Source organism: Rutidosis leptorrhynchoides, chromosome 1 (assembly GCF_046630445.1).
Source record: "Rutidosis leptorrhynchoides isolate AG116_Rl617_1_P2 chromosome 1, CSIRO_AGI_Rlap_v1, whole genome shotgun sequence".
NCBI classification, from domain to species: domain Eukaryota; kingdom Viridiplantae; phylum Streptophyta; class Magnoliopsida; order Asterales; family Asteraceae; genus Rutidosis; species Rutidosis leptorrhynchoides.
Window position 1 is genome coordinate 391,117,329 of NC_092333.1, and position 14,238 is coordinate 391,131,566.

Sequence of the window (14,238 nt, forward strand, 5' to 3'; positions counted from 1 at the left end):
AGATATGACCTGTTGAATATTTGAGTGGAGTTTATTTAAGATATTTTATGATTTTTTTTGATTTGACGCTTTAACCCCCTGTGTTGGGGGCCGATTTTAATTTTTGATTTTGAACAAAGTGTGGAGGTTTTTGTGGTGTTACTTGAAAGAAAGAAGGGAAAAGGGGAAAAAAGTGAAAAGACGAAAATATCCATGGTAATATTACTTATTGTCTAATAGTTATAGTTAAAGTTAATATGGTAATAAAACATCCGTTTTTTTTTTCTTGTTTTTTGCTCTATATTCACGCAGCCTTTATTTTTGACAGTTGGTCGCTAGCTCACCTATCTCTTCATTCAACGCAACGATTTTTCATCGGTCCCCACTTTAAAATTAAAATCTAAAATTTTTAAACTAAAATAAAACAAAATTACATTGTTTTTCATCAAATCACTTCACAGGAAGACACAAGCAGACTATAATTTCAGTTATAATCACAATTTATTGCATTTTAGGGTTTTAACTTTTACTTATTTTGCGGAAATAGTAATAATGGAGTCAACACCACCACCACCACCACCACCACCACCACAAGTTAGATTTACATTAGGAAGACAATCATCAAGAGCACCGGACCGGGTACCGGGTTCGGGTACGGATACAGATGATGATGAGATTGATGGATTGGATCTGATTGATCCTAGGGTTAGGTTAATGTTTCATTCAAGTGAGGGTAATTTAGAAGGAATTCAGGAATTATTGGATTTAAAAACTGATGTTAATTTTAAAGATATTGATGATCGTACTGCGTTACACGTGGCTGCTTGTCAAGGGTTTTGTAATGTTGCTGAATTGTTATTGAAACATGGTGCTCATGTTGATGCCACAGATCGTTGGGGCAGCACTGTAAGATTTTTATCAATTTCATATTTAGTGTTTGTATTATTGATATATTTAATTTAATTTTGTCGTGTGGTTAATTGGTGATCATAATTGTGACTATAGAGTTACAATTGGGATAGATAATATAATATAGGCATTTGATAAAGTGGTTCTAATAGCGAGTACTGTTTGATTTTATGTCTGCAAAATAACTTAATTATGTCTACAGCACTTAGAAGCATATTACTAACCCTGCGAGGTTGCAGACATAATAAGATATTATTTTATCTTATGTCTTTAGAAAAACAAACAGTCTGCAGCAAAAACATCTACGTGCGCGCAGACATAAGACATAATAAGATTTGCAAACATAAAAACAAACAACACCTAGAGAAAACAGTTTCTCAAAGTAGCATAAAATAATCTAATTTTTCTTTTTGTGTGGGGCATAAATATATCCTATTCGATGCAAGGTACATGCTATTTGGATATATTGGTTTGGGACTTTGGGTTGTTTGTACATTCGCTATACATAAGATTAAGAGATATTTTATATGGTCGGATGTGTATAATAGAAATCCTTTTCTTTTGGTTTTGACTAAGTATGTAATACTACTTGATAGGTAAATAAATAAACTGCATTGACTTGCAATTATTTATTTGAGAAATTTTTGCTTATGGAATGTGTAAATAAAAAGGGGTATGAATATATGTAAGTTTATGAATCCTCAAACTTGGGTGATCAAGAAGTTGAACCAAGTGTTGTATGATATAGTTTAGTTTAGAAGTATTTGTAATTCATATTGAATCATATAGATTAGTTGAACCAATTTGAACCAAATTTTTGCTCATATATACTTTTTTTTTTTCATTCAAGAAGGTTTGTATGAAGTTCACTAAATAATGGTTTACTCATTGTCATTGACTTTTGCTGCTATAACAGCCTCTTGCAGATGCAACTCATTACAAAAATCATGAGATGGTTAAATTATTGGAGAAACATGGTGCTAAACCCCTGGTATGTTCTAATTCTCGTTGTGCATTATTTGAACTTTTTTTGAGAATGAAACTAATAAACAATTCGTAAAACGATTAGAAGTCATAACTCATAAGCTAATACTCCGTATTATTTTGTCTTCCGATTGTTTATCTAAATTGTTTTTCTTCATGATATATTAACTTAGATGGCTCCCATGCATGTAAAAAATGCTCGTGAAGTTCCCGAATATGAAATCGCTGCTACAGAACTAGATTTCACTGACAGCGTCAACATCACTAAAGCAAGTCATCTATATTTTCTATATTTGTTTTGGTGATACAAATGTCAACATTGACTTTTGTGCTGTATATTGTAGTGTATGGTTAAAATTTGTTAAAACTATACAGGGAACCTTCACCATAGCTTCATGGCGGGGAACTAAAGTTGCAGTTAAAAAGCTTGGAGATGAGCTTTTTACCGATAAGGATAAAGTGTAGGTTGTTTAGTTACCAACAATTTAATTAAATATGTTTTTTTTTTTTTTTTTTTTTTTTTCTTCTTTTTCTAACTCGTGAGATTTTAACAGGAGAGCTTTTAGAGATGAACTTGAATTACTACAGAAGATACGGCATCCTAACGTGGTTCAGTTTCTGGGTGCTGTGACCCAAAGTAATCCAATGATGATTGTTACAGAATATCTACCAAAGGTTTTTTTCCTCTATTCATTCGTGATGACCTTCACTTTCCATTTTAATACCATAATTGATATTTTGATGTGTGTGTGAGTGTTTTTTTTTTTTTTTTTTTGTTCTTGGAGGATTTATATAGAAATTTAGTAACCATCTCCAGTTCTTTTGCTTAGGGTATTCTCCACTAGTTTTAGGTTGCGTATTGCATTCATAGCATATTTCCTACTTTGAAGCTTTTATAAGGCTCTGGGTTAGGCAAGAGGTTAAAGCAAGTAATTGTTAGGAAAGGTTTGGTTGTACAAAATGTTGGATCTGGTCCTTATTATTCACAAACGAATTTAAAAATTGAAAGAAGAATGCTCCTGTGACTAAATTGAATCTGAAATAGGAAATAAATAAGTTAGGAACCAATGCTATATTTTATTCATATCAGACAGTGGCTATAAATAGCCAAAGGAACAGAAAGTGTGTGCTAAAAATTAGCTAAACTCTATTACTATTTCAGCTACAGGAAACAGTAATTCTTTCCTTAGTACTTGGTTAACAGAGATACCATTTCCAACCAGCTAATTTAATTAAATAAAACAATAGCTAATATTTAATATAACTACCAACTAAAGTTGTAATCAAACTTGCTTATTTAAAATAAAGTGACATAACCAATTAGTCCTAGCAATCACCTCCCTAATCGGTTTTGTCCTTACACTCGTTCATCACGCATGTAATGTATAACGTGACTCTCTCGGACACGTTCAACACCTTCTCGACTCTTCCCGGACCCCGGACCTTTTCTCCGGTCACGCTCAGAGTCATCTCGGTCAATGATTAATGTATGATTTATGAACAATAAACAACTCTAAACCACCTGGAATGCTCTCTATTTGACACCTTCAACCCCGTTCCGGTAAGATTTGTTCCAAAACCATTTACACCGCCCAAGAAAGCAAGTCAAACCTGTTATAGTTTTAATCAATGAAGAGTATTTTACTTCCTTTTCCTTTTGATATATTCATTTATGAGTTTTGATTCCAACACTTGGTATCAAAGGGACGTTTGAGTGAAGTGGGACTGTACTCTGATCACAGGTTAGCAGGTTAAAGGTTTATGTTCTAGGGGATCAAAAGGTAGTGGAGACAAGTCCTGAATCATGCCAAACTCAACGGACTTGTTAACTAAGTTGTTGATCGAACAACAAAAGGACATTAAGCAATTAGAAGGTGTTAATCAAAGATCTAAACTTTAGGAGAGTAGTAACAAAAGGCGTGTGTAGGTGATACTTACAATAGTGTTTTAATTGATTTTTGAACCTTGGTAGTGTAGTAAATTTCAAGAATGACTCCATCGAAGGATAAAACTTTGGTCACCGTTTAATATAAGTCCCGATGTTGTCATCCTTAAACTACATGGTATGGGCCATAAGGATGCGGGTTATTTTCATTGTTTTTGGAGTGTGGGAGATGCTAGAACCAGGAACAAATCAAGATGTCAAGATGAATAATATTGCAGTGGTTCTCTCGTATCAAAGCATATAGAAGAACACAATCTACGAATATGGAACCTCAAAAGCGCAAAGGAAATGTGGGATATTCTTAAAACCCGTCATTTGGGTGCGGATCAAATTCGAAGGCAGGGCTTTAAACTTTAATGGGAGACTTTGAAAATCTCAAGATGAAGAAGCTAGAAGATGTAGATGATTTTCTTAACAAGTTATCCGAGTATGCTTCTTGAGCCGCCTCACTTAGCTCGGTTATAGAAGAACCAAAATTGGTTAAGAGATTTTTTCAATGGATTACCTAAACGTTTTATTCATATGGTGGCTTCAATAGAACATGGTGTAGACTTAAAAACCATAGGTTATGATGATGAGTTGGGCCTACTTAAAACATATGAAGAAAGGATCAAAGGTAATGAGATCCGGACCGAGCAAAATAAACTGTCGTTTGCAAGTTCAGATGATAAAACAAAAGAAAAGGAGTATATGTGTGAACATTATCCTCCTTGTACTCAAGCATCTCCTCGACCTCTTCTCGACCCCAACCTCCACATCGGCGACGTCCATAGTCTTCACGCTTCGAGTTTCCTCAATCACAATGCTCACACCTATGCTCCTTTCCTCTTGTTTTTCATTTGAACTTGCAAACAAAAGTTGATTTTGTTCGGTTTGGATCTCCAAAGCCTTAATCCTTTAAGCTTTAAGCCGGCCCACCACATCATCATAAGTTATAGTTTTCAAGTCTACAACAGTTTTATAGTAGCCGCCATATGAATAAAACGTTTAACTAATCCATTAAGAAATCTCAACCAATTTTGCTTCTTTTATAACTGAGCCAAGTGAGGGGCTCGAGAAGTATACTCGAACAACTTGTTAGCAAAATCATCTATAACTTCTTGGTCCTTCATCCTGAGATTTTCAACCTCCCATTAAAGGTTGAAGTTTCTCCTTTCGGATTCGATCCAGACCTAAAAGACGGGTTTTAAGAACATATGACATTTCCTTTGCAGTTTTGAGATTCCCTATTTGCAAAATGTGATCTTCGGGTATGCTTTGATACAAGAGAGCCATTGCAAGATTACTCTTATTGGCATCCTGATTTGGTTCTGGTTCTATCATCTCCTACACTCCATGAACATTGAAAATAACCCGCATCCTAATGGCTCATATCATTTAGTTTGTGGATGACAACATCGGGACTTGAAGAGATATGTTGTTTATCTTTGACGGTGACCAAAGTTTGATCCTTCGGTGGAGTCATCCTTGAGACTTTACTTCACTACTGAGGTTCAATAATCAATTAAAACATTGCTGAATGTATCTCCGGAAAATGTCGAGGTTCAATAATCAATTAATTGCTGAAAGTATCTCTTGCAAACGCCTTTCGCTATCTTTCTCCCGCTGTTTAGATGCTTTGAGTAACACCTTCTGGTTGCTTAGTGTTCCTTTGTTCTTCAATTAGTAACTTGGTTAACAAGCCTACTTATTTTGGCCTGAATAACGATTTGTCTCCACTACCCTTTTGATCTCCTAGAACATAAATCTTTGAGATGCTGACTTGGCTCTTATACAAGTGTTGGATCAATTCTTAAGAACTAAAATATTAACTTATAAATGGCAGAACAGTTTAACCAAATAAACTTTTTGTCAACAAATATCGCCTATATATGCGCCAAACTTAAGAAGAATTTTAGCACTTAAACTATGCCCATATCTACTCCCTAAAGATCAAGTATACCACTCACCCACTCTTCACCTGGACTGCCCTCCAGCTTCTCAGTTCCTTCTATACGTTATGTTTGACTCCGTATTTTTTATGTTTCCTTATTGGTCTCACTACCATACCAAACCCTGGTCGCCTCGTTCCCTTGCTTTTACATACTTTGTCCTCTGAACCCTTCCTTAATTAAGTGGAGAATTCCTTCGTACTTGAGTGTCCCAATGAGCCCATAAGAAGCAAATAGAGCAAAGACCATCTCTTTACGTTCGCTCTTCCCGAAGTGAGCGAATTGCATGTAGAGATTCGTTTTGACAGCTTCAGCCCCGTTTTGTAAAGATTTGTTCCAAGAACCTTTTACACCGTCTAATAAAATAAGTCCCCCGCTATACCGTCTTGTATCTCTGCGGGTTAGTCTCTTTTCACGAACAAATTTGGTCAAGGGAAAATTGCTACCTCACTCTTTTGACATCAACCTTTGACAGCCTCAAATTCTTTCCGATCAAGTTGCTTCAAGAAACTCTTGCACCACCCAAGAAAACAAACCACTTGGTTATGCTGATTTCTTGTACCCGGTTTTGTTTCTTTTCATCAACAACATGACCTTAGTTGAAGCTCATGACCTTAGTTGAAGCTGTTACATCGCTCTAATACTAAGTATTGGGTCAGGTCCTTATAATTTTCATATGAATTTACAAAATGAAAGAAAAATGCTCCTGTGACTAAATTAAATTTAAATATGTAATAGGAGATGGATAAGTTAGGAACCAAAGCTATATTTTGTTCATATCATAGTAGCTATAAATAGCCAAAGTAGCTAAACTCTACTACTGTTTTAACTTCATGAAACGGTAACCTTACTCCCCCTTCTTACCTTAATACTCGGTCAACAGAGATACCATTTCTAACCTGCTAATTTAATTTAATAAAACTATAGCTAATATTTAATATAACTACTAAATAAGTACTAAATAAATTATTAAACCTAACTTAACATAAACTATTTAAATTAAACCGATTACACCAATACAGAAAACAAATTTGAAACTTTTTAATAATTTATGAGGTTATTAGTATTTCAGTATGATTACAGATTTTTTTTTTTTATAAGTAATAGCCTATTTTTTTCATTATAATGTTTGGAAGGTTTTATGCATTATAATTGAGATATGTGCGACTTACAACTTATTTGACCAATTTGTACAATTTGATAAATTTGACTAATCTTCTTTTTACATATTGTTTTTTACTTATACTTGTTTTGATCTGTTGTGGATTAATTTTAAATGAAAGTTGTTACATATAGTCTCGACCCTTATCAATATTGGTGTATATTGCAGGGTGATCTTCGTCAATTTTTGAAGAGGAAAGGAGCACTAAAGCCGATAACAGCTGTCAAATTTGCCATGGATATAGCTAGGTAGTACATCGTTTTCTGTATTTGCTAAATAGATACTGACTAGACTGTCTTCTTCTTCTTGTCTTTCTTATAGAAGTGTTCTGTTTTAATCAGTATGATTATACCTCTTGAAAATAGATGTTTGTGAGTTTTAATGATTTTTGTTTGATTTTATAGAGGAATGAACTATTTGCATGAGAATAAACCACAACCAATTATTCACCGAGATCTGGAGCCTTCGTAAGTTTTATCTCATACCTAATTTTACTGTCTTTTATGTTCTTGTCTGTGTAGCGAGTGAAGTCTGTTTTTCATCATAGTTGTTGAATAGTTATTTTTTATGCGAGTAAGGAAACAGAAACATTTTACGGGCTGATTCTGGACAGCTAAAAGTTGCCGACTTTGGAATCAGCGAGCTGCTGACAGTTACTAAAACAGCCAAACAAGAAAAGCTCACTTCCTATCATGACACTACTTGTGAGTCTTTATTTCCTTCAATATAATCTATAATTTATAATTATAATTTATATATATTTCATCTCGCAGAACTAATGAGATTTTGGTTGAAATTAAGGATACTACAAATGAGAATTGATTAATACCCTTTACCAGTGAATATAGTTTAATATTTATTTAAAAATACATGGATTAGCACTTAATGTATATGAGTCTCTTTGTTAATTATCTGTTATAACTACAACAGGGAGATATGTTGCACCAGAGGTTTTTAGAAATGAAGACTATGACACCAAAGTGGACGTTTTCTCATTTTCCTTAATTTTGCAAGAGGTATGGCTTTATGAGTTTTCCTTAATCTTGGTTAGAAATTAGTCAAATTACAACTTCTTCATTACCTTCTTTTGTCATTATATAGTTTCACGGCAAGTATTTTTTGTTTGCTTAATTTTTAGTGAAGTATATCGCATGCTTCATATACTTGGCTATTTATAAGTATGCGAGTAATTGTATTTTTCTGCTAGTCATTTCAAAATGTGATTATCTTTTCTATTTTATTTGTTGAAGATGATTGAAGGCTGCCAACCCTTTTCCACAAAAAATGAAGAAGACGTTCCTAAAGCATATGTTGCGAAAGAACGCCCTCCATTTAATGCCCCACCAAAGAGTTATGCCCATGGACTTAAAGAGTGAGTTTTTATTATTATCAATTATAGAGTTATATGCCCATGGCCTTAAAGAGTGAGTTTTTTATTTCTATATGTCAATTGTAAGAATGTGCTCTGTTTCTTTTGTTAGTTGTTACTTCATTGCACCAGAGGTGACTACTATTCTGATTATTTCATTCTTGTTTCACTAAATCACGCATCTATAGCTCTAAGATGATCGTTGAGTATATAATAATGATATTTGATGCCATTAAGATCCGTGTTGTAAACCTTTCCGATAAATGCCGCTTACTCCCCGATTACTGCATTTTAGGAACTGGCCGATCCGTGTTTCTAAAATCCGAGTAATTAATTGGTCAACATATGTCAGTCGGTCAAATCGAATTTAATCAGTCAAAGTCGGATTTAATCGGTCAAAGTCGATATTGGTCAACATTTTAATTTGAATAAATATAGATGTTTAGAGTTTTTGAACAAATGAATATTATGTTTATCTTTCCAATTCTATTATTATGATTATGAATTTCTTGTAGTATATTTACACACATAATTTTAAATATATATAGAAGTCCAATCCGATTACTCACCGATTACTCCCGAGTTGCTGATTACTCCCCCAAATGTCCTGGCCGAGTACTCTCTGAGTAGCGATTTTTGCAACCCTGATTAAGGTTATGTTAACAAGTTGTTTCCCTGTTTGATTTATGTTACAGGTTAATTGAAGAGTGTTGGCATGAGGATCCAAAGAAGAGACCAACATTCAGGCAAATAATCACTCGGTTGGAATCGACCTACAATTCTATAAATCGTAAGAGGCGTTGGAAGGTATATCTATTTATCTCTCCCAATATGCGCACTTGCACACAAAGCTTATACAGTGAAATTATGAAAGTAGTTCATATTTATTAAACTTTTGTTTCGGTTGAACACACAATGATGGTGGGTAAAATTGTGGTATAGGTCCGACCGTTGAAATGGTTTCAGAAAATGGAGACAATGTGGAAGAAAGAAGATTCTGAAAGAAGTAGCCGTGATCGTTCATCTCACATCTAAGATAGTTAACAGTCTAAAACAAGAGTTATGCAGACAGTTTTATTTACGCGTGCTTATTGGACAAATTAATTTTTTGTTGTTTATAGTGTCATCTTTCATATCCGATTTGTTGTAAAACTTGAAGCTCAAATATTATTCAAAGATGTCACAAACTGTTGACATTAAGGTGCTACATATATGTATGAGCATTGTTGCATTTGAAGGTAATGACTATACGGCTTTCGACGCCATATATATAAATGGTCGCCAGGTCATTGTAGTTGTCTTTGATATAAGATTCAATGAAGGATTGCCGCAGATCTTGACAACGTTGGATCTTGACAATGTTGGGAGGTTTCTCAACATGTGAGGCAAACTATGGTTAGGACTATTGGTATGGATGGTCGGTACGTCTTGTTCGATAGTTGTGATGTATAACTTATTGTAAAAGTGCAATGCTCATTAGTACGTTCCTTATTTTGTTGTATAACTTATTGTAAAATTGCAATGCTCATTAGTATTTTACTTATTGTTTAGTTTGCACATGAATGTGATTAAAATTGAGTGTGGTATGTGAAAGTAGCAAAACTTATTGTAACATTAAGTCACAGGTTATAGCTCTTATACAAACTTCATTTGTTTCGGCTGAATTGTAGAAGTTTTAATTATATTACAACAATAATACCCAATTTCGCACATGCGAGGTATGAGGAGGTGAGATGTAGATAATCCTTCCTCTACCCTAGATTAGAAGAGAAGTCATCTCGCTAACCACGAGTTGAGAAAAATTCTCCACCCGCCGGAAAGGAAAGTCATCCCCCTTTCTAATCTGGAGTAGAGAGATTGCTTTCGTGTGGACCTCCGGCACACACAAAAAAAAAAAAGAAAAAAAAAAGAAACTAAATTAGAAGAATAAAAAATAGAAAGTGAAAAAAGGGATGCCATGAAAATGGTGACGGAGTGAGCGATGAGTTAGAGGGGTTTGACGTATTGACAACTAATATATTATTCATGTCTTATCAATTTCACTATGTATGATTTGACATATTGACAAAAAACTAAGGATGGAAGACATATATGATGCATAAGTTATCATTCAACAGCTCTTTATGTTTAGGGCTATGATAAATCCATTGATAAATCTATCATAATTATGTATCCTTAGTTCGTACTGTACGCATTTTGAAATCACAAGTTCAGTGACTTTATCTTTGATAAAAGTATCAATAATCTTTTGTTTAAACTGCGCGGACATATTTTAAGCATAGTTAAAAAAAAAAAAAAAAAAAAAAAAAAAAAAAAGTTAACACAAACATTATAGATCAACAGACTTATTTTATAAAATCTATAGATTTTGAAAATATAAGATGAGTAAATCAAGTTTGTTGTAAAGATAAAGACATTATAGAAAGATTGATAATCATGAAGGAATCTTATTAATGTTTGTAACGAAAACTTTACTTATAACCGGACACTTTCATTGAAAAAATGAAAGAGCCCTCAAACCCGAGGAATACAAAGAAAACCGACGAGCCTCGAAACTAAAAAATGATACAACTAAACTAGATGTTATCTATTAACGAGCCTCGTCAACGAAACTGCACAAGAACGCAACTAACAATAGTGGTGGATCTAGGATTGATAGTCACTGGTGTCACTAGTTAAAACCAAAAACAAATTCTATTAGATGACTTATTTCAATGGTGTTACTCATAAAAATTTACACTATCCACTGGTGTCACAAATTAAAAATCTCAAAAAATTTCTCTACATCGCGTATTTCAGTAGTGTACAGTCCTACCACTCATTACTTAATAGGTCCGCCCCTGCTAACAAACTAACCTAAGCACTACCAATACAAGGAACAAATATTCCATTCAAAACCACAAGATAGTAGCAGACAAACGAAACTATAACTAAACGCCAAACCAATGCTTAATGAAGTTGTCTCTTAGTATAAGATTAATGGCCTATTAGAAAAAACTTGATGCTTAATGAAATCATCAAAATCAATATGAGCTAATAAAATCAATAGCCCGGTTAAGAAGACTTTCATTGATGGCAAACAAATCTTAAGAGAAGCACGGTTACTGTTGAAAATTTTGATTTCACCAAGTAGGCTTAAATTATAGAGAACACCTCTATTTGGATATCTTGACAGCTTGGTAAGTAATCACTCAATCAATGACTTTTGTCTGCTATGTGCTACTTAATATAATATGTTATGTATACTTATTATGTGTTAGCATATTCTTTGAAACCCATGCAACTTTGAGTTTTATTTCATTCACTTAAGAGCAGTGTTGTAAACGACATTTGTTGCGGCTGTTGCGACACCCGTTGTGGTTTTTTGGAGACTAGTCCGTCTCGACCGAGTCCCATCTTCTAATAAGTCTGTCAACAGCCAAAAGTCGGGTCAAATGTCGGAAAGACGTACGTCAAAAGTCAAAAAATTGGTTAAAATCGGTCAAATCGATCAAAATTAACGTAGTTTATTATTACTTTTTTTGTATTATATTAACGATAATAGCGATTGTAGATACAAATTGGTCAACAAAGTCTTTTTGGCTTTAAAATATGTATATATATATATATATATATATATATATATATATATATATATATATAGGGGCAGGATCAATGGGGAAGTAACCAATCGGGGGGAGCAAAAATTTTTTTTTTTTCGTTTTTTTTGGAATTTTTTTTCTTCCCGGCATCAAGATCACACGAAAATATGAACATTTAGAAGAGACACTTCGTGATGAATGTTATTATTTAGGCGAAAAAACGATTGACAAAAATAACATTCAAGATAATATTGTTCGTGAAGAATATGAACGTTTTTTTTTAATGTTTTGTGAAGTAAAATTTAGCCCGATTTAGAGTTTAGGGTTTAGGGTTTAGGGTTTGGTGTTTTGGGTTTATTCCATAAACCCAAAACACCAAACCCTAAACCCTAAACCCTAAACTCTAAACCGTTCGTGTTAAAAACTCAATCTAAATCCTAAATCTAAACCCTAAACCCTAAATTTCTAAACCCTAATATCTAAACCCTATAAACCCTAATATCTAAACCCTAATATCTAAACCCTAATATCTAAACCACAATAGCTAAAACCTCAATATACGCTCGAAAAACACGATAATTGTTATATATTACTTCTTCGAGCATTTTCCAGCCACAATAAAAACATTTATCACAAAGTGTCTCTACTAAATGTTCATATTTTTATCTCATCTATAATGTTTGTGAACAAAGTTTTTTCAAAAAACGAAAAAAAAAAGTTTTTGCTTCCCCCCGCTTCCCCCCGATTGGTTACTTCCCTCTTGATCCTACCACTATATATATATATATATATATATATATATATATATATATATATATATATATATATATATATATATATATATATATATAGTCAATGTCCGTCTCAACCCCCGTCTCGACCTGATCTCGCGTCTTTTTCAACTTTGCTTAAGATACGGGTTTAAGGGGGATCATTCTCAAGGGCGATCTTAGTTCCAGAGTGAGCTGGCCCTTTTCCTTCGACAAAAGGGGGAGAAAAAGTATGGTAAGTGATGATAACACTTGCGGTTTCATGTCATCACTTGTAGGTTTGTCATCATAAAAAATGGGAGAGAATGTTGGTTAAGATCCAACTTTAATATTCAAATGTTAATATATGTTTTGATGATGACAACGACTTTGAGCAATGACAAATAATGTTAAAGTAAAAACGCAAGTTCATAGCAAACGACCAAAACACACAAAGTCAAAATCCAAGGAAAGCTGTTTTGCAATCAAAGCAAGCATACAGTAAACATCGCAGTTGGATAGTTGGATGAACTGTCTATGCTTTGTAACCTACGATCGACATAACGGCTATACCGTAAATCGACCGTAGCTTTGTATGATCAAACTAAGTTTTAAAAAATATATATTATCACAAATAGTTTGACATTATCAATGATTGAAACCTCATCTAAGATATATCACATGAGTTTCCAAAATGATAATTAACAAGATTTAATCTCATTCATATTTGAACATAATTATCACCATTGATCACCATATAACTTAGAACTAATTATCACAAACAGATAAGTGTTTAATGACTTTCATAATCTTAGAATCTATATAGATATCTTAAGAATGGTCATCAAGTCCCATTGATATGACTAAAATGAACGGTTTATTTGGATGTCGTGTCGTTAGGTCGCATACCGTCTATTCTGAATACCAAAAGGGGGATAGTGTAGTTATTTTATTTATATTTAGTTAGGGCTCCTAGCTATATTTCACCTACTTGTCTTTTCTTATAACGAGTAAGTGGCATTATAAACTGAGTTCGTATTTTTTATTCTTGCCCGATAACGTGGGTTCAAAGTGCATCTAACGTCAACCCAATAGCAAGTAAGGTGAAATGTTATCTAAGGTTTATAATACGTAAAAATATAATAATTGGATAAAGTAAGATAGGTGGATGTAATATCTAGAGCTGAAGGTGAATCATTGATATAGTCTTACTTCCTAGAGTGAACACAAAACCTTAATCAGTCCAGGGTGAACTTATCTGATTTGTCACTAAGAGTCTAGGATTTGAAGATTCTGGACAAAAAAATATACCCACTCCTAACGTTATTCTTAATTGATTGAAATGACCTCTTAGATCAAACCATAGACTCATGAATAAAGTGGTATACCTAAGAAATGTTTTGGCTTTTCTTAACCTTAGTTGGTTTAACTACAATAAAAATCTACACTTAATACCTAGTTAATCTTCAACATTAACATATGTGCAATATTAGTTATTCTAAGGTACTGTTAACTAGATTAGAGGTCTCTCCTTTATGATCAAGTTACTTGTAAGACCCAAATATTTAATTGTACATAATGTATATATGGTGTACATAAAGTGTGTGAAGTGTAGTATAAATGAAAAGT

General features: G+C 33.5%; 1 protein-coding gene across 1 annotated transcript; it reads left to right on the forward strand.

The window, feature by feature from the left end:
* The first annotated feature begins 395 nt into the window (after positions 1-395).
* Positions 396-9,836, forward strand: LOC139871328 (serine/threonine-protein kinase 12-like). Its single transcript, XM_071859050.1, has 12 exons — positions 396-885; positions 1,805-1,879; positions 2,046-2,141; positions 2,248-2,333; positions 2,427-2,547; positions 7,079-7,158; positions 7,315-7,377; positions 7,496-7,614; positions 7,841-7,926; positions 8,161-8,282; positions 8,975-9,086; positions 9,222-9,836. The coding sequence occupies exons 1-12, from the start codon at positions 532-534 to the stop codon at positions 9,312-9,314; spliced, it is 1,407 nt and encodes a 468-aa protein (XP_071715151.1). The 5' UTR covers positions 396-531; the 3' UTR covers positions 9,315-9,836.
* Positions 9,837-14,238: the final 4,402 nt, after the last annotated feature.